This window comes from Crinia signifera, chromosome 4 (genome assembly GCF_055691185.1).
Source record: "Crinia signifera chromosome 4, ASM5569118v1, whole genome shotgun sequence".
In the NCBI taxonomy this organism is placed as follows: domain Eukaryota; kingdom Metazoa; phylum Chordata; class Amphibia; order Anura; family Myobatrachidae; genus Crinia; species Crinia signifera.
In genome coordinates, this window is record NC_139220.1 from 317279020 (window position 1) to 317300232 (window position 21213).

The window sequence follows — 21213 nt, forward strand, 5'->3', positions numbered from 1 at the left end:
TTTATATTTCCAGATTTAGCTTCATCAGCTGCTGTTTGCCAGTTGGAATTTACATTCATGCTTCATTATATGTCTACAGATTGTAAGTGCAATCTTTAAATAAAACTTATCTCTTTTAAAAAAGACCATTTGCACTATGGGTGACATTTAATAGGTGCGTTTTCGGGTTTTTGGCGATAATTAGGCAACAAAATGGCGTTATCGCATTTTTTTCTAAATCGCCAATTTAATAGGGTGCGCTAAGTCCCGGAAATCGCACATTTTGTGCGATATCTCGCACTTTCTCACTTGCCGGTAAAAAGTCACATTTTTATCGCATCCAGATGTTTTCCCATTCTAAAGTATACAAATCGCTTATTTAATGGCATGCGCAAACGGAATTCACATTTTTGAGGTGTTTCAAAATCATACTTTTTTCAGACCAGGTTCTGATGGGTGAATTGGCCCAGAAGCAACTTTGGTCAAGTGCAGAAATGGTTAATTTTCTCACAGGTGTCCTCATTTCTATTCATAAACTGACCCTACATATACCCCAACATCATTAAGGACACCTGTGAGGGTTTGAGAGATGGAGATTGTGCAGAGTGATGTGGAGTTGGCTCTTTGTGATTTTGACCATTTGGATGAGCTGCGCAGGAGGAGGGAGGAAGCTGCGCACCAGATCCAGGTACCCCGAGTACTTTGTGCTTCACGTAAGTATCGTGCTAGGCTGTACCTGGACTCCCTCTCTGATCAACAGGTTGTGGGGATGTTTCGGCTGAACCGCAATAACCTGTTGGACTTATATGAGCAGGTGAGAGATGATTTGGACCCTTACGGGGGTGCCAACTATGCAGTGTCTGGGCTGCATAAATTAATGTGTGCCCTCTACTTCTTGGCCACAGGCTCCAATCAGTCTGTGACCTCATGGTCATTGGGGGTCTCACAAGCCACTTTCTCTAAGCATTTCACTCAAGTGTTAATTGCTTTCAAAAAGTTGTGGTGCACATACATCAGATTCCCACGTTGTGAGTCCGAGTGGCAGGACCTTAAGGGGGCTTTCTATTGAAAGAGTGATAACGACCTTCAACTGTATTCAGACACCACAGGACCAAATGCTGACATGTCAGGAGAACATTGGAAGTGTTCTAACTTTTTATTGGCATTTTTCAAATTTATATCATACGATACAGGCATCCCCTCCCTTCAGAGGAGGGGATATTAGAAAAAAACATACATATTTAAATATAATAAACCCTTTAGGAGGGTTTAAAATCCAAATATTGGTTCATCGTGCTCGTGTGTCCCGTCTCTTTCGTCATAATAGGAGTAAACTTCTAAGAATGGGAGTAATTCTTCCAGGAGTCTAAATTACGTTATATTCTCTTCAGTAACTGCCCAATAACATGGGTTCCATTAAAATCTATTCCCTTATACGGAAATGTATATTCTACTTCCAGATGTATATATGATCGCTCATTGCCATGGAATGTCCTTCAGCAGTTTTCTCGTGTCTGGCCCTAGTCACGAGACTACATCAACATCTGGTTTTTATTTATGTTAATTGAGATTTCTAGCAAAATCTGAAACTTAGAATATACATTGGTTCTTGTTAAGTGTTTCAGGTCTTGGAAGATGGGACCAACATATTGTTTAATGCAGGGCTCGACAAATACCGGGGGCCAGGTCGCCACGGCGACCAGATACTGCTTCCTGGCGACCAGATATTTTGCAGGGAGGGAGGAAGCAGAATCTGGTCGTCGGCAGCCCGACCACCCGTCTCCCCCGTCCTGTCATGCCAGCGCAGCGCGGTCCCCGACCCCCCGGCCAGTCCGTGTCAGGCACAGGCTGGAATAAGAGGATGCGCTGCCCTTGTCAAAATGTATAAGAGCGGCGGCCGCGGGTCCCATCAGGGAGAGACTGCTTACCGCCAGCAGCTCCGTCCCTGCCTCTGCCCGGCCGCCGGAGTTATGTCCCCTTACACCCTGCTGCGGGAGCTCCGTGACCGCCCCCCTCCCCCACCATGGCCCGGCGCTGGAGCTCCGTCTCCGTCCCCCTTCCGCATTATTGCAGGAGCTCCGTCCGTGAGAGCCCCCCCTCCACCAGGCAGTGTGAGCTCCGTGAGAGCCCCCCTCCACCAGGCAGTGTGAGCTCCGTAAGAGCCCCCCTCCACCAGGCAGTGTGAGCTCCGTGAGAGCCCCCCTCCACCAGGCAGTGTGAGCTCCGTGAGAGCCCCCCTCCACCAGGCAGTGTGAGCTCCGTGAGAGCCCCCCCTCTGCCCCGGCCATGTAAGCTCCAGCCTCCATGACATCCCTCCCCTCTGCCCAGCCACCGGTGCTCCCTCCCCCCTTTGCCCGACTACCACAGAGCACATTATGGATGTGTCACTACTGGGGTGGGGGTGGGGGTAGGCATTAGGGAGTGGTACTGTGGAGAAGCATTACCTGGGGCATGTGTGTGGCCAGGAATGGAGGTAGAGGGGCTGGGTGTTTTATTAGGAGGAGGGAGAGTTTGCCTGTAACTGAATTTTCACCAGCTGTACCTGCCTGGCATTTTGACCCCTGGCATCAAGCATGCAACCCCTGGCAATGAGCATGTAGGTAAGCTGCACTTATGTGACATAATATGTACTAAGCATGTGGTATTATATGTAATGGGCATTACAGTGTGGCTTAATGTGTAATGGGCATGCCGTTGTTTTGTAGAATGTGTCATGGGCATTACAGTGTGTGGCATAATGTGTAATGGGCATTATGGCATGTGTAGTGGGCATTATAGCATGTGGAATAACGTAATGTGTGTGTGACATGTGTAATAGGCACTGCGTTGTAAAAATTTTCGCGCCTTCGGCACGCACTGCCCCTATTTTTAGTTTGTCTGGCTCCTACACTATCATCCTGGCTCCTAGATTTTTTAAGAATTTGTCAAGCCCTGGTTTAATGCCTTGTAACTTATAGTTCTTGTGATACCTTGTAAATGGCAGGAATCTTCTTATATAACTAATATAATCTTTACTAAGATAATCTCCATCACTATCGGCTCTCCTTATTTCCAAACGTGCTGGGAGCCATAGATTGCACCCACATTGGGCTTCGGGCACCGCACGTGAGGGGACACATCTACGTCACTAGGCGTGGGTGGCACTCTCTGAACGTGCAGGTGGTATGTGATACTACCCTGAAAATTCTCAGTGTGGTTGCAGGATACCCAGGGAACTGAAATGACGCCTATATTCTGCGGGCACTCAGCCCTCTGGGACCGATTCCAGGAACAACAAATGCCGGAGGGCTGTCTACTTGGTAAGTACATTTTGCTATATACAAATGTTTGTTCTTTATGTATAGTGTTATAATGTGTAAATTAAGGTACTAAGAAATGACTTCACTCCTGTGGAGTGTCCCAATAGTGTGTAAACTATACCCACAACTACATTAAATCCTCATTACCATTACAATATGCAGTCAGTCTGGCTAAAATCTGCCTACGCCTGTTGTTACAACCACTAATTACCAGCAGTAAGTGTTCCCTGGACTAATGTGCCTGTTGTTTTACATCTGAAGTGGCACTGTAGTGTGTACTCCCCCCTGATATGTGCAATATATAGGTGGAAGCTGTCCCTCTCCTTTACCAGTTTTTTATGCATATTGCTGTTGTCCCACTTCCTCATGTAACACCAATGCACATATGTTACCATATACTGCACTGACCTCATCTTTTCTGTAAAGGTGACTCAGGATATGGGTGTCTTCCGTGGCACATGACACCTCTGCATTCCCCGGAAGGCCCTGCACAGCACCGCTATAATAAAGCACACGTTGCCACTCTCAATGTTGTGGAACGCACCTTCGGGGTGCTGAAAAGTCGTTTCAGGTGTTTGGACAGATCATCAGGAAGACTGCTTTACCACCCTGCAAAAGTAGTGATGATCGTCCAGGCTTGCTGCATGTTACACAACATTGCCCTCTCCCACCCAACTTATGTGGAGGATGACAATGCAGCAGTCATGCAGGAAGCTGAAACTACCACACCTACGGTAGTGCGGGGTACGCAGAGGGGGGATCTGATGCGTAGGGAGATCATCAGGCGCTACTTCTCAGGTAATTACATGTGTACACTATCCTACCATGTACCTTTGGTGTAAGTGTGCTCACATACCATAAACCATTTCCCATACATTATCACCAATATTTAGGGGAGTAGTCAGAGGCCTATGGCAGAAGCTGCTTAACCTGAGGGATCCCTTGCTGAATACATGGTAAGTACATTATTACAATGTTGTATACCAAATGAAGTTATTACCAAACCCACAACATCAATTTACACCCATACCTGCACAGTATCATATTGCATTACAGCATTTAAGTGTAAACAAATGTACATTAGGATATAAGAAACCACAGACACATTTGTAACTATAGTAAATAAAATCTTTACTAATGTAATTGAAAAAATAGGCTCCTTTTACTGGTCCTTGACCACCCCTGGTTCGCACACTCCTACGTGGGGGTGAAGTGGGTGAGCCGCTCACTGGTGTCCTGGAAACACTACTAACAGTAGATGTGGGTGAGCCACTCACTGGTGTCCTGGAGACACTACTAAAAGTAGATGTGGGAGAGCCACTCACTGGTGGACTGGAGACACTACTAACAGTAGATGCGGGTGAGCCACTTACTGGTGGACTGGAGACACTACTAACAGTAGATGCGGGTGAGCCACTTACTGGTTGACTGGAATCACTAATAACAGTAGATGTGGGTGAGCCATTTACTGGTGTCCTGGAGACACTACTAACAGTAGATGTGGGTGAGCCACTCACTGGTGTCCTGGAGACACTACTAACAGTAGATGTGGGTGAGCCACTCACTGGTGTCCTGGAGACACTACTAACAGTAGATGTGGATGAGCCACTCACTGGTGTCCTGGAGACACTACTAACAGTAGATGTGGGTGAGCCACTCACTGGTGTCCTGGAGACACTACTAACAGTAGATGTGGGTGAGCCACTCACTGGTGTCCTGGAGACACTACTAACAGTAGATGCGGGTGAGCCACTAACTGGTGGACTGGAGACACTACTAACAGTAGATGCGGGTGAGCCACTCACTGGTGTCCTGGAGACACTACTAACAGTAGATGTAGCTGCCCCTAATAAATTCAGCTCCATATTATTGATCTGTCCCCACATAGCAATTAATGCATTGGTCTGTGCAGCTATAGCTTGTGTTTGCCCTTGGACACTTTCACTGATGCTGCCAATTTTACTATTATGTTCACGTAGGGCCTGATACGTGTGTCCAGGGTGGTAGCCATCCTGACTTGTGTGCCCACAGCAACACTGACACTGCTGGTCAATTTTTGAACTTGTTGAAATAAGTTTCTAATGTAGCCTTGATTATTGCCAATTTGATGGCTTTGCATGGACATAAATTCAGTTTGCTTACTTTTAAATGTGTGCAGTGAATGAGCAATCTGTTCAGGGGTAGATGGTGTGTGGGGTGATTGGGTGGTTGGGTGTCACCACAGTTGTTGCCTTTTCAGTCCGTGATGTTGCGCTGGCTTCTTCATCGGGTGAAAATGACTCGACGGGCTGGAGTATTATCTCCATATCTTCTTCCATCATTTCCAATGATTTTGTGGGTTGCTGCCCTAGTTGTGATGATCCTGTGGAAATGGAAAAAGTATTCAACCATAACAGTGCAGTACTGTATATGTGTCCTTATATGTTACTAAGGTGTATTGTTGGTTATGTCACCTAACAATGGGTATTGTGTACTTACACATGTACCCCGTGACTTTATATAATGATAACATTGATAATAAGAGTGATGGCTGGTTCTCATTACATTCATTTCTGTGGGTATGTAGCAGCAGGAGATGAATGTAATGTAGGCTATTGTGCATGTAACATGGGTGTGTGTGTACTGTATGTGTAATGTTGTTACATTCTTTTTGATTACCTGCAGCCTCTGCATCAGGACCCATTTGCCTGGATCGCTTTGGTGTGGTAGCACTTCGGGATGGATGATCTGCAAAGGAAATGATGGACAGTCGTTAGAGACCTTGCATGGTCAGCATTTATTACCGGCATGAATGTTTTTGATTAAAATAACCCCTGAGACACACATGGGTGATGGTGACCAATCATTTTTGAACATTAATTTGCTATTTCTCTTTGGTCCAGTCCGGTGACACCGCTAACCTTGGGATGTAGGAGGGTCCGCAGGAGCCAAGGCACCTATAGCTGAAGCTTTTGCTCTGGCTGCAGGCTCCTCCCCTTCTGCATCCCCAGCATGCGCCAGTTCGTTTTAGGTGCCCACAGGAGTCGGTGCTTGGCTGACAGGCTGCTGCTGCAGCCGGCTTTTTTATTCTGTTTTTTTTTTTTGCACTAGATCAGCGGTTCTCAAACTGTGGGTCCTGACCTCAAAGTGGGTCCCGACCTTCTCAGCATGTGGTCGCGACTCCATATTGCTGACCATCAGGCTGATGACTTTTCTAATCTCAGTCAGTGGTTCAAGGAGTCGGAAAAGTCTGTTGAATGGCCTGTTACTTCAGACTCCTCACCTCATTTTGTGGCTCCCCAATACTGCCATGCATGTGCTGTCTGCTGACTACACATTTGATGTGATGACCTTCTGCAGTAACTTGCTGGGGTCCTGTTATTATTTTCATCATCTTATGGGGTCCCAGAGTGAAATAGTTTGAGGACCCCTGCACTAGATAGTTAGGATTTTATTATTTTATTAATAATAGTGTTAGTGCAGGTTTTTTACCAGTGTGTTGCTTCTATTAGAAGCAAAACACACTTAGAGCGCAGCAGAGGCTGACAGAAGCGTCAGCGCTTAACCCCAACATTTCTGGGGTTTGCCTGGGCCCCGGGAGCGCTCCGGATCCGGCTCCTTGCAGAAGGGGATCGTGGGGGAAGGACCTCCTGCGATGGCTGCCGCCATCTTGGAAGGGCTTACAGCCTGAAATCCCTCCGGGGAGGTGAAGGCTGTCACAGGTGTCTGGCGGTGCCGGACAACTCCAAGTGATCCCGGCAGAGGGGAGGCACGAGGAGGTGAGGAGACTTTATTGGGGGAGTGGCTAAAGGGGGTTTGGGCGCCAATTCAGGCTTCCCACCCTGCTGAAGCAGGGACTTGGTCCCTTCCAACTTCTGTGCGGGCGCCATTTTCTCTCTCCGCAGAGTGAGTGAAGCTGGCTTAGCCTGTTGCTGCACAAGAAGTTGAAGTCTCTTGGAAGCGCTACCCCCCCGCTGACGCTGAGAAGTTGCTGACAGCACAGACAGCTAAGTGCAACAGGATATACTGTTTTTGTACATTGCCTGACATTTTGCACCGTGAGTTAACCCCTTGAGTGGTACGCCCAGAGATTTTCCGGGCTCAGCTGCGCTGCCGCAGCGGGCTGACCCAGAAAATCTCCGGGCATACCACTAATATACAATATGTGCGTGCCAGTGGTGTCCAAGTGTGCACCACTGGCGCAGCACCTCTAGAGCCCACCCCCCGCAACAAACCTGCAGTCCCCCACATCACCTTTGCTCCGGTGATCCCCTGACCCGCCCGCCAGCTGCCCGTCACTCATTTTACACTGAAGTTGGCGGCAGGTTCGGGGGGGACTCGGGAGCGCTCAGGCACCCGAGTCCTCCCGAGCCGCTGTGAACATCCCCCAGCCTGCCGCCAACGTCACTGCTGAATGTGACAGGCAGCCGGCTAAGGCAGCGGGGGCAGCAGCGGCATACTAACGCCCGAGCAAAGGTGAGGGAGGGGGGCTTCCAAATTCCTGTGGTGGGTTTTGCTGGGGCAGGACAAACCTGCCCTGGTAGGTTTGTCCTGCCCCAGCAAAACCCACCACTCAAGGGGTTAATCATGACTGACACGGGTGATGAGGCTGTTGCTGTAAGGGGGGGCGCAGGACATGTCTTTTAACTGCAATTTTTGCGGGGTGAAATTTTCATGTGAACAGATGGTCCAAATGGAACCTTGCCCTGCTTGTAAGTCTGTGCCGGGCACTACACAGGCCCATGGGGCTGAGCAAGAGCCAGCGTGGGCTGCAGCCTTGGGGAGGTCTATGAAAGTCCCCTCCACTGGCGCCTAAATAAGAAAGGTACATCCCTCCTATTAGGATTATGATCCTCTTCTCCAAATAGGGGGATATGTCAGCATACACATGTATTAAATACCATACGCCCCTCTTAGTGGGGTCACGGTCCTCTTCTCTGCCTCAATGACAAGATTCATTGTCCACCACATAAACGAGTAGTCCCTCCTCTCTCTGTAATCTCACTCAAAGAGTATGGTGGTGGTTACCGGTTCCCAAAAGAAGAATATAGTGTAATACAGTTTTAATGCAATCAAACAAACATAAAACAGACAGTGCGCAAAAACGGATGAGATGGCCTGTTACCCATAATGGTGGAGGAACATGGAGTCAATCCAGTCCTTAGACACACATAGAGACAGATGGTGGATCCGGATCTCACCACCTGGCACCAAAGATGATCAGGTACATGTCCAAAACGAGTCCACAGTGCACAGTCCAAAATAGAATGTCCAGACTTCGAGCGTTTTCGACCTCCACTGAGGTCTTTTTCAAGAAGGATATAACTAAGTCCTCTCCTAATGGGTATAAATACACGGGTGTGCCAATCATATTGTTCCATAATCATGACTGACATCACCCCGATCCAATACAAACAAACAGTAGGTGGGGCCTCCTAATTTCTAATATGGGTCTTTAGCAGGTGGTATCCACATTCTGCGCCAGGCATCAGCCCTGGAACCTGCAGTCCGGCATCTGACGTCACTTCCGGTCCGCGGCTTGCATCACTTCCTGTCCGCGGCCCCAAAACTTCAGCGACAATGTGGTTCCCGAGGTAGATGGGTTCCGGTCTCCTCTTGTGTTGTCCTCAATATGCTCCAGGCACCGGAACACGCGGTCCGACGTCTGACATCACTTCCGGTCCATGGATAGTGTCATTTCCGGTCCACGGCACCCGACTCCCTGTGGCCATGTAGTTCCCGGCTAAACTGGTTCCGGTCCCCTCTTAAATACTTTATAGGATCATTGCTGCCATATTTGCTGCGGTCATAGCTGCCTTATTTACCGCAGTAATCATAGCGCCATGACGGTTCAGTGGCAGGTTCATCTGCTATATATCTTCCTTTCGTATCCAATGATACCGAGGGTGTTGAAACGAGTGAGGTCTCAGCAGGTGAAAATCATTCTGATAGCACCGAACTGGCCCAAGAGGTCGTGGTTCTCGGACATTCTGAGGTTTTCAGCAGAGTCTTGGCCTCTGCCTCTAAGACCTGCTAAGACAAGGACCGTTTCTTCACCAGGACCTTGCTCGGCTCAGTTTGACGGCCTGGCTTATGAGACCGCCTTATTAAAAAAGAAAGGTCTCTCTGATGTGGTGATACAGACTATGCTTAGGGCTGGGAAGCCAGTCTCAGCTGCAAATTATCACAGAGTTTGGAAGATTTACATCAGGTGGTGTGAGCGCCAGAAAGTACACACCTCCAGATTCAAGGTAACCAGGTTATTGGAGTTCTTACAGGATGGCTTTTCATCGGGACTGAGTTAACAGTCTTTGAAAGTACAGCTTTCTGCTTTATCTATCTTTTTCCAGAAAAGGATAGCTTTTCTGCCCGAGGGTCAGACCTTTTTACAGGGTGTTACCAGGCTAAAACCACTGTAAAGACAACCGGTGGCCCCATGGGACTTATCTTTAGTTCTGTCTGTACTTCAGAGTCCTCCTTTTGAACCTTTAAGGTCAGCTGACCTTAAGTATGTGTCTTAGAAACTGGCGTTTTTGTTAGCCCTTGCTTCGGCAAGGCGTGTTTCGGAGTTAGGAGCATTGTCCTGTAAATCTCTGCATTTAGTTTTTCATGAGGATAGGGCTGTGCTTCGAACAGTACCTAAGTGTTTCCTCATTTCATTTGAACCAGGAGATTGTGCTCCCGGTATTTTCCCCTCCTGAAGGGGCCAAACAAAGGGACAAATTAAGAAAGTTGGACGTAGTTCGCGCCTTGCGAATTTACGTGGACAGGGTGAAGGATTTCCCGCAAAACAGATCTTTTGTTGGTTCTTTATGATGTGCATAAGAGAGGTTGGCCTGCTTCTAAGCAGACCATTGCCAGGTGGCTTAGGTCAGTGATTGCCTTTGTTTATACCAAGGAGGGTAGACCTGTTCCTTCTCGGATTAATTCACATACCACCAGGTCAGTAGCTTCCCGTTTGGGCTGTGCGTCATGGGGCTACAGCGGAGCAGTTGTGCAGGGCTGCCACTTGGTCCTCTGTTCACACCTTTACCAAACTTTAGTTCGCGTCGGAGGAGAGCTTCATTCGGACGGGCAGTAATGGGAACTGGCAGTCTGAGCGTACCCTCCCATAGTACCAGCTCGTGAACGTCCCAAGGTTAGCTGTGTCACCGGACTGGACGAAAAAGAAAAGGGGATTTTTGTAAGAACTTTTCTCTGAGTCCAGTCCGGTGACACAGCGATCCCTCCCCTACGCTCAGTACGTCATGCCGTGCATGTGTGTCATGTTATGGTAAGATGATTGTGCATATAAGATGTTGGGCATTGTACTGAGTTGTGTATCCCAGTGTGCTTTTTAAGATTGAACTGGAGCATGCTGGGGATGCAGAAGGGGAGGAGCCTGCAGCCAGAGGAAAAGCTTCAGCTATAGGTGCCTTGGCTCCTGCGGACCCTCCTACATCCCAAGGTTAGCTGTGTCACCAGACTGGACTCAGAGAAAGGGGTTTGAACTGTAAGTTCTTCCAAAAATCCCCTTATTTTATTTCATATTATTTTCAAATATAATAAACATTGTTTATGACTGAAAAAAAATGCCAGGAATTCTGCTGTAGGCATTTCAGCTATGACAACATGGCACCTATGTTTGGGCCCACAGCCATGTAAACCTGTAGCAAAAAATGATATACATTTGTCCTAAACCAGCAGGTGTGGAACTACAGGGCCCAGCATCACCAACCATTTCAATCTGTGACCATGACTTTTACCTAGGTTACCCTTGCTGGGATATGTAGTTCCACAGCAGCACTATTGTTATGCTAACATTACAAGAGAGCATTACAGTTATAAAACATTGCAATGGATGATGTAAATTCAATGTGGGCACACTTACCAGCTCGGGGTGGCGTTGGTGGCCTATCTGTGTCTGCCACATGGAGCCCAGGAAGGACCTCTGGTGGGATGATATGAAGTGTGGGACACAGGTGTGGGGCTTCCTCCTCCAGTCCGGGCAGCCTCTTTCACCTCAGTGTCCATTTTGGTCTTTAGTTGCCTTTTAATATCATTAAATCTTTTCTTCACATTTCTCACTGTGCGTTTGTGGCTGCTGACTGCATTCAAGGCCCCTGCAATGAAGTCCCACATGGCCCTCTTCCGCTGTGCAGTGGTTTGGTGGTTATGTTTGCCTAGCAGCCGGTCATATACAGGGATCATAGCCCGGACTAGTGTGACATTTTCCTCATATGAGAACCGCACCTTCTGGCCACTTTGGGTGCGTCCACTTTCTGCCTCCTCCTCCAGCTCCTCTGTGGCCATGTCCCCCTCCTCCTCCAGGGCAGTCTCACCTTCCTCCTCCTCACCTCCACCTTCCTCCACCTCACCTCCACCTTCCTCCACCTCACCTCCACCTTCCTCCTCCTCAGCCCACTTGACCTCTGAGATGTGGCCCTGCAGGTCCACCTCTGACTGTTTGGTGACCAGGTCCTGTGTTAGTGGATGGGATTGGCATGCAAGAGGGTCCTCCACCTCCTCCTGCTTTGGCATCTCCTCTGGTGTCCGGCCTGGCCCAGGCCTTGCTGTGGCCATGGTGCCTGCCACACTGCTGCCTCTCCCTCTCAATGTGCTGGCTCTCAGCATGCCTCCGCTGCCTCTCCCCCTGGCACTGCTGCTGCTGCCTGTGAGTGGCCCACTGCTCCCTCTGCCACCTGCACTCACTGACTCTCCTCTCCCAGACATCTCTCCTCTCCATACTCCTTACTCCCTTTCAAAGGTCAAAATGGCGCCTGTGCCCTGTGTATAGGGGGTGTGATGCATAATGTAGGGGACTTAGGTGGGGCCAATAGGTTAGGGGTTATTTGGCATGCGGAGGCAGTGTTCTAATTCCCACTCCGGTTGGCCCTAAACTTGCACATGACTGTCGGGTTAAAATGCACATTTATGTGTCATAAAACCACATCGCATCTCTTCACACTTTTGCCCGCATTTTCGCATCCCATTAAATATGCCGTTTACAAGGGAAAAATGTGATTTAAAAAAGTGCGATATGGTTTTTAAAAAGTGCAAAAAAATCACATTCCATTAAATGTCATTAAATGTCACCCAACTGTCTTTTCCATCTCCCTCCATACACATGGTTAATTCCATGGGAGAAGGGAGTGTATTTTCTTTTTTCAGGATTAAGGCCCAATCATCAGGATTGAAGTATTGAAGGACTTTTATTTGGTGATATCCATTTAATTTATTGTCACTGGGATTACACTTTTTTATTATTAATGAGCGCTTTGTGTCTATTTTCACTATTTTTTTTGTATATGTTCATATTGTGAGTATAATTGGATGTTTACTCTTTTGATTACACAAGACCTTTGCTGCACTTTCATTTAGTCTGATTTTTTTTTTCAGAGTTGTGTAGGAGAGCAGTGTGTGCATGGCGAGTAGTGTAGGAGAGCAGTGTGTGCATGGCGAGTAGTGTAGGAGAGCAGTGTGTACTTGGGAGTAGTGTAGGAGAGCAGTGTGTATTTGGGAGTAGTGTAGGAGAGCTGTGTGTGCATGGCGAGTAGTGTAGGAGAGCAGTGTGTGCATGGCGAGTAGTGTAGAGGAGCAGTGTGTGCATGGCGAGTAGTGTAGGAGAGCAGTGTGTGCATGGCGAGTAGTGTAGAAGAGCAGTGTGTACTTGGGAGTAGTGTGTGAGAGCAGTGTGTACTTGGGAGTAGTGTAGGAGAGCAGTGTGTGCATGGTGAGTAGTGTTGGAGAGCAGTGTGTGCATGGTGAGTAGTGTAGGAGAGCAGTGTGTGCAGGGGGAGTAGTGTAGGAGAGCAGTGTGTACTTGGGAGTAGTGTAGGAGAGCAGTGTGTGCATGGTGAGTAGTGTAGGAGACCAGTGTGTACTTGGGAGTAGTGTAGGAGCGCAGTGTGTACTTGGGAGTAGTGTAGGAGAACAGTGTGTGCATGGCGAGTAGTGTAGGAGCGCAGTGAGAGCCGTGTGTAGTTGGGAGTAATGTAGGAGAGCAGTGTGTGCATGGCGAGTAGTGTAGGAGAGCAGTGTGTGCATGGCGAGTAGTGTAGGAGAGCAGTGTGTACTTGGGAGTAGTGTAGGAGAGCAGTGTGGGAGAGCAGTGAGAGCAGTGTGTACTTGGGAGTAGTGTAGGAGAGCAGTGTGTGCAGGGGGAGTAGTGTAGGAGACCAGTGTGTACTTGGGAGTAGTGTAGGAGAGCAGTGTGTACTTGGGAGTAGTGTAGGAGAACAGTGTGTGCATGGCGAGTAGTGTAGGAGAGCAGTGTGTACTTGGGAGTAGTGTAGGAGAGCAGTGAGAGCCGTGTGTAGTTGGGAGTAATGTAGGAGAGCAGTGTGTGCATGGCGAGTAGTGTAGGAGAGCAGTGTGTGCGCATGGCGAGTAGTGTAGGAGAGCAGTGTGTACTTGGGAGTAGTGTAGGAGAGCAGTGTGTGCTTGGGAGTAGTGTAGGAGAGCAGTGTGTGCATGATGAGTAGTGTAGAAGAGCAGTGTGTATTTGGGAGTAGTGTAGGAGAACAGTGAGAGCAGTGTGTGCTTGGGAGTAGTGTAGGAGAACAGTGTAGGAGAGCAGTGTGTACTTGGGAGTAATGTAGGAGAGCAGTGTGTGCATAACGATTAGTGTAGGAGAGCAGTGTGTACTTGGGAGTAGTGTAGGAGAGCAGCGAGAGCAGTGTGTGCTTGGGAGTAGTGTGTACTTGGGAGTAATGTAGGAGAGCAGTGTGTGCATGACGAGTAGTGTAGGAGAGCAGTGTGTACTTGGGAGTAGTGTAGGAGAGCAGTGTGTGCATGACGAGTAGTGTAGGAGAGCAGTGTGTATTTGGGAGTAGTGTAGGAGAGCAGTGTGTGCTTGGGAGTAGTGTAGGAGAACAGTGTAGGAGAGCAGTGTGTACTTGGGAGTAATGTAGGAGAGCAGTGTGTGCATGACGAGTAGTGTAGGAGAGCAGTGTGTACTTGGGAGTAGTGTAGGAGAGCAGTGTGTACTTGGGAGTAGTGTAGGAGAGCAGTGAGAGCAGTGTGTGCTTGGGAGTAGTGTAGGAGAAAACAAAATAGCATCACACTGAGCGATCCCACACAAATACTTTCACTACTCCTTACATCAATGTTTTCTGTATTAGGAGGGGTTCGTTGAAAGTCCTGGAGGTAATTCTGAAATAACTCAGAAAAAAAGAGACATAGTGCAGATAGTAGGATCACCATGAAGAATTATAATTTTGATATCCCACTCACATAATAGATCATTTTATATAGGCAGAATAGGGACACTACGGTCCTGCATAGATCACTCTGACCCGATAGTGATGTGAAGGTTCAAAAGGTACCTAAAACAGGAAGTATATATAGTGCAACACTGTATAGGTAAAATAACAGGTTAGTTACAGGTTTACACTCACATTAAGAAATTAAAAACAAGCATGTAACACCACAGCTGGTGTAATATTGGATAGGTGAATATCAGCCAAGGATAATACTTGCTGCAAGCTTAATCTTGGGGGTGCCGGCTCCTCCAAGACAGCAGATGGATTACACAGCACAGTGAACTTCTGAGGAAGGACCCCCATAGGCCCAAACACCCCCTTACTGGACACCGTGGAAGACACTCCGGATCCTACTGTGCTGCGGTGACAAATAGGGGGTAGTCAGCCCCCTACTAGACAAAGAAAATGGAGGGGGTACACTGTGCTAAACAATACATGTATCAACAAATTACTAATATTAGAAGTGCCAATTGGGTAAAAATATAACAGATTATTTATTAAAAAACATATAACATTCCATATTATAAAAAGGGGGCATTTGGTAAAAAAATTGAGGAATAGTTCAATTGTGTCCAGTTCATACGGTACCGTATTTGTAGAGTCCACAAATTAGTGGCTCCGTTCCTATAGCATCTCCTAGTTACCAATGGTAGTGTATTATCCAATATGTCCATACAGTCCCGCGGTAGGTATTTGGTGGAAGTAGCACTCTCCCATATGTGATTGCTTTGTGTGTACACCCTATAGCGATGGTGATACATGCACTGTCTATCCTGCTTATCCTACATCAGATGCACAGATTGCTCAGCACACATCACAGGTGCATCGCTTGTGTGCCGCCATGTGTGCTGAGCGATCTGTGCTTTAGCACCTCACTCAGCATGTAGGCAGCGTCGCCCCGTGTGTACACCCTATAGCGATGGTGATGCATGCACTGTCTATCCTGCTTATCCTACAGTAGATACACAGATTGCTCAGCACACATCACAGGTGCATCGCTTGTGTGCCGCCATGTGTGCTGAGCGATCTGTGCTTTAGCACCTCACTCAGCATGGAGGCAGCGTCGCTCCGTGTGTACACCATATAGTGATGGTGATGCATGCACTGTCTATCCTGCTTATCCTACAGTAGATACACAGATTGCTCAGCACACATCACAGGTGCATCGGTTGTGTGCCGCCATGTGTGCTGAGCGATCTGTGCTTTAGCACCTCACTCAGCATGGAGGCAGCGTCGCTCCGTGTGTACACCATATAGTGATGGTGATGCATGCACTGTCTATCCTGCTTATCCTACAGTAGATGCACAGATTGCTCAGCACACATCACGGGTGCATCACTTGTGTGCCGCCATGTGTGCTGAGTGATCTATTCTTTAGCACCTCACTCAGCATGGAGGCAGCGTCGCCCTGTGTGTACACCGCATAGCTATGGTGATGCATGCACTGTCTATCCTGCTTATCCTACATTAGATGCACAGATTGCTCAGCACACATCATGGGTGCATTGCTTGTGTACCGCCATGTGTGCTGAACGATCTGTGCTTTAGCACCTCACTCAGCATGGAGGCAGCGTCGCCCCGTGTGTACACCGTATAGTGATGGTGATGCATGCACTGTCTATCCTGCTTATCCTACATTAGATATACAGATTGCTCAGCACACATCACGGGTGCATCACTTGTGTGCCGCCATGTGTGCTGAGCGATCTGTGCTTTAGCACCTCACTCAGCACGGAGGCAGCGTCGCCCCGTGTGTACACCATATAGCGATGGTGATGCATGCACTGTCTATCCTGCTTATCCTACATTAGATACACAGATTGCTCAGCACACATCACAGGTGCATCGCTTGTGTGCCACCATGTGTGCTGAGCAATCCGTGCTTTAGCACCTCACTCAGCATGGAGGCAGCGTCGCCCCGTGTGTACACCGTATAGTGATGGTGATGCATGCACTGTCTATCCTGCTTATCCTACATTAGATACACAGATTGCTCAGCACACATCACAGGTGCATCGCTTGTGTGCCGCCATGTGTGCTGAGCAATCTGTGCTTTAGCACCTCACTCAGCATGGAGGCAGCGTCACCCCGTGTGTCCTGGGCTTTTGTTGATCATCCAGCTTCTTTGATACATTTTGGCTTAAAAAGCAATTGTATGAGTTGTGAGGTGATCAGACTAGATGGGAAATGAGTGGAAATAAATGTCATTGTTGTAATAATACTGTAGGAACAAAAAACATTCTGTAATTTTTTATGGTTTCCATTATATAAAAAAAAAAAAAAAAAAAAAGAACCAAAACACAAAACCTGGGAGAGTGGTTTTGGCAAAACCAATCCAGACCCAAAGCACTAAACCCATAACATGTCTGGGTGCACACTCCTAACTGGCATCTGCTGTAGTAAGGTAGCGAGATCTGTGCTGTGCATCTGACAGCAAATAGTCCCAGCCATTTGTCAGCATACAGAAATATAAAACAATGGTCCACGACTGATATGTGATCTATATAGAAATGTTCCTTACACAATATAACCCTGACATCACACTTGTACTACAGTATGTTAACCTTTTACATTTTACCTGTCTTACAGGACGATTGTACAACATCTTCTTATATTTTGAGTCCAAATCCTGCTCAAGGTGACGTTGTTCTCTGATCCAGCCAACTAAAGTCATCATTTCTTCTTACACCTGGAGGATTAAAGTGACTTTATTTTGCGAATAGAAGAAACATTCAACAATTAATTGTTCTTATCTTGTACATGATGAGCCTCACAGGAGATAGACCACATGTGTGCTCTGAGTGTGACAAAGGCTTTACATATAAATCACAGCTTCTCAAACATCAGAGGAGTCACACAGGTGAGAAACAATATAAATGTTCTGAATGCAGCAAATGTTTTTCCCAAAAGTCAGATCTTGTCCGACATCAGAGGAGTCACACAGGAGAGAAACCATATAAATGCTCTGAATGCAGCAAATGTTTTTCCCATAAGTCAGTTCTTGTCCGACATCAGAGGAGTCACACAGGAGAGAAGCCATATAAATGTTCTGAATGCAGCAAATGTTTTCCCCGTAAGTCAAAGCTTGTCCTACATCAGAGGATTCACACAGGAGAGAAGCCATATAAATGTTCTGAATGCAGCAAATGTTTTTCCCAGAAGTCAGATCTTGTCCGACATCAGAGGAGTCACACAGGAGAGAAGCCATATAAATGTTCTGAATGCAGCAAATGTTTTTCCCAGAAGCCAGATCTTGTCCGACATCAGAGGATTCACACAGGAGAGAAGCCATATAAATGTTCTGAATGCAGCAAATGTTTTTTAGAGAAGTCACAGCTTCTCATACATCAGAGGAGTCACACAGGAGAGAAACCATATAAATGTTCTGAATGCAGTAAAAATTTTTCACAGGAGTCACAGCTTGTTGTACATCAGAGGAGACACACAGGGGAGAAACCATATAAATGCTCTGAATGCAGCAAATGTTTTTCCGATACGTCCCATCTTGTCGTACATCAGAGGAGTCACACAGGAGAGAAGCCATATAAATGTTGTGAATGCAGCAAATGTTTTTCCCAGAAGTCACATCTTGTCCTACATCAGAGGAGTCACACCGGAGAGAAACCATATAAATGTTCTGAATGCAGCAAATGTTTTTCCCAGAATTCAAATCTTGTGAAACATCAGTCGTCACACAGGAAAGAAACCATATAAATGTACTTAATGCAGCAAATATTTTCCCATAGGCTACAGCTGGTTGTACATCAAATGAGAGAAATGACAAGGCTGAGTCACATAATTATGGCCACCTCCTACATATGACAGCACCGTGTACACCATGAAGTATACTACATAGCATGCACTGGCTTGGTGGGTATATAAGGTGTGTGAAAGGCCACTTGCAGACATCACTCATTGTATGATGTGTAAAATGTGATGTTTACCAACATTCAGGCCAAGGGTGTCAGTATTTGTGATCAGAGCAGATGGTGAATTGATCACGTGCTGCTGTGGTGACTGTTTATCATTACTGGACAAATGGGAGCGCTGTGCTTAACTGATGTGGAAACTGATAATCACCATGGCCCTTATTCTGATTGAGTCGGACGGCTCTGTATGCGGTCGGACGTCCGATGGTTGGTGTTTGCGCATATGCAGAGGTATTTCTGCGCATGTGCGAATGCCACGCACGTCCGAATATGGCTTGAATTTTGTACAGAAAACAATCGGTCGGAACAATCCGAGCAGGGGGTGGAGAGGGGCGTGAGGGGCTGTTTGGGCTCATTACCATATGCATACGCCCCGTGTTTCATGGGCGTTCCCATGAAAACGCTGGGCGTACGTATGGTAATCTGGCCGTGACGCACGTGTTGGGGGAGGACAGCTGACATAGCCGGATGCCAGCTGCCCACCCATATCCCTGCATTCACATGGAGAAATGTCCAAGTGGTCTACAGCACTCGGAGCTGTTTGACAGCGTGGTCCTTCATTCAATGATCGGCGACCATCGGAGAATAGAAGAGGTTCCCACAGATGGGGGAGTTGTTCACATGTTAAATCCACTGGCTATTGGAAGAGGTTTGTGTTCTACCGCGCTCCCTGTTATTTACCTAAATGGGATCGGCGCTGCTCTAGCCAAACAAGGGGGGTTCCCAGTCCCTCGTATATATCAGACAAATATTGGATGGGCTAAAGCGCTGCCTGTGTTTTGTGTGTATTTGTGTATAGTGAGAGAGAAATATAGAAGAAGATGCTGGTAAGTGAGAAAGAAATATAGAAGGAAATGCTGGTATGTAAAAGAATTTCTTTATTGGAGACTACTTCTGGATGGTTGAGGTGGGTGATACTTGTGGGCGATATATAGTTTCTTTATTACTTGGTGTTTCTAGGGTACACCTATAAGGGGTCCCCTGCTTGAGGGAATTTTGTTCACAGCCGTGTCAGCCTGGGAGATCCCCGACAGGGGTTCAGGTGACCCCTTGGGGCTCCTTTACAACTCCGTAGGTCCCCTTCTGCTGGATCTACGGTCTCTCCGGACTGATGTGCTGAGAGCAATTTGTTAGTAGGGTTTCGAGAAAAGGAGCCTGTGTTGGCTTCAGGCAGTTCAAGGAACTCCTTTACAATCCCATAGGCTGCATCAGCCTATGTCCTTTCTCTGGTGGTGTTCTGGTGGTGGCGGGGGGGGGGGGGGGGGGGGGGAAGGGGGTTGGTGATGGGATGTTTAAAGGTTAGTTTTGTCTCTCTTGCGTGGGAGACAAGATAATATGGTGTAATTGTCCTGGTAAGTTTTTATTTTGTGGGACTTGACTGTGTGCAGAGGGAGCCCCTTGCGGGGATGGGGGTGGCCAACAAGTCTCCCTTGTACCATAGGGGTTAAATACCCTTATGTTCCCCCTGTGTGCAGTGAGGTCAAATAAGTTCTGTGCCTCGGCTGGGTCCCGATTCCGGGTGTGTGCGTGCAGCCTGATGCGTTAACAGAAGGGTGTGTGTGGGGGACAAGGAGCGGCGTCCCACTCCTTGTCTCTTACCCTTCTCTGGGAGTCCCGCCTGCCGGGTGATGGATGGTGCCAGCGGGGGCCGCCTGACTGGTTGCTGTCAGTGCACCTGTCCCGTGGTGTTCACTCCTTGCTTGCGGGGTTCCATTTCGGCACCGACAGCCTTCTGTCTCCACTGGCTCTAGTGACGGTGCGGCGTGATGCTCCGTGCCGCCCGATGCTTTCGCATACGTCACTGAGCGTCAGTGCGCTGAACTCCTCTCGGGGAGGAGACTTTGTGATTCAGTAGAGGATTCTGGTCTTTGTGGTCCTACGCGTTTCAGATGCAGTCAGCCTTTTTCAAGGATAGCTATAACTTCAGTCATGTCAACCTTCATGCATGTTGACATTCAGTGGTTGAACTAATGACTGTCTACCTTCTTCTTGTCAACCTAGTGACCATATACCATTACATGCTCATTGCCACAGGGGAAGTTACAGGCTGGTTGGCAGGTGGAGTTACATTCTTGTTGCCCAGGGAGAATACATACATGCATGCCAGGGGGAGCTCGTTGCCCAGGGGCTGTCACATGCTCGTTGTCTGGGGGTGTGCACTGTGTGACAGCGCTCGAGTAATCTGCATTTCCAAGTAGCACTGGTCGCTCCCCTGTCAGATGTTAGAGGTTCTGGAGCACCTCTAGCATTTGTCTCCAACCAGACGGCAGCCATCTTTGGAGGGGTGCAGGGCCTCTGTATGCGGACAGTGACCCTGAGCTGCTGCTGCCCACTGGTCCCACTCGGCAGCTCCTGTTCTGCTGATGCTGTGGCTACGCCTTGTTTCCCCGATAATAAGACAACATAGGGCTTATTTTAATTAACATTGATGACCATTATGCTCCTCCAGTCCTGCTTTTATCCCCATCATGCCCCTCAGTCCTGCTTTTATCACCATCATGCCCATCAGTCCTGCTTTTATCCCCATCATGCCCATCAGTCCTGCTTTTATCCCCATCATGCCCATCAGTCCTGCTTTTATCCCCATCATGCCCATCAGTCCTGCTTTTATCACCATCATGCCCCTCAGTCCTGCTTTTATCCCCATCATGCCCCTCAATCCCCTTACATTTTAAGCACAACTGCCGCTTTCATTTCCTTCTGCATTTTTCAGCCTTTTCGCCGCTGCCGCTCAGTCACTTCGCTCCCGCCTGTGTACGGATGCCGCTCAATCCTTGAGGTATG

The 21213-nt window shown here is 47.9% G+C and overlaps 1 protein-coding gene across 6 annotated transcripts in view; it reads left to right on the forward strand.

The window, feature by feature from the left end:
• Positions 1-19670, forward strand: part of LOC146075895 (uncharacterized) — a 55828-nt gene extending 36158 nt beyond the window's left edge. The window contains exons 1-4 of one of the 6 annotated variants that reach the window (XM_083185576.1): positions 2454-4076; positions 4172-4234; positions 5943-6046; positions 17090-19670. In XM_083185576.1, coding sequence (XP_083041702.1) covers positions 17261-18214 — 954 coding nt within the window. In that variant the 5' untranslated portion in view covers positions 2454-4076; positions 4172-4234; positions 5943-6046; positions 17090-17260 and the 3' untranslated portion in view covers positions 18215-19670. Of the gene's footprint in view, positions 1-2453; positions 4235-5942; positions 6047-17089 lie in introns of those variants that run through there. The other 5 variants (XM_083185575.1, XM_083185577.1, XM_083185574.1 and 2 more) reach the window with 5 other exon arrangements.
• The last annotated feature ends 1543 nt before the right edge of the window (positions 19671-21213 follow it).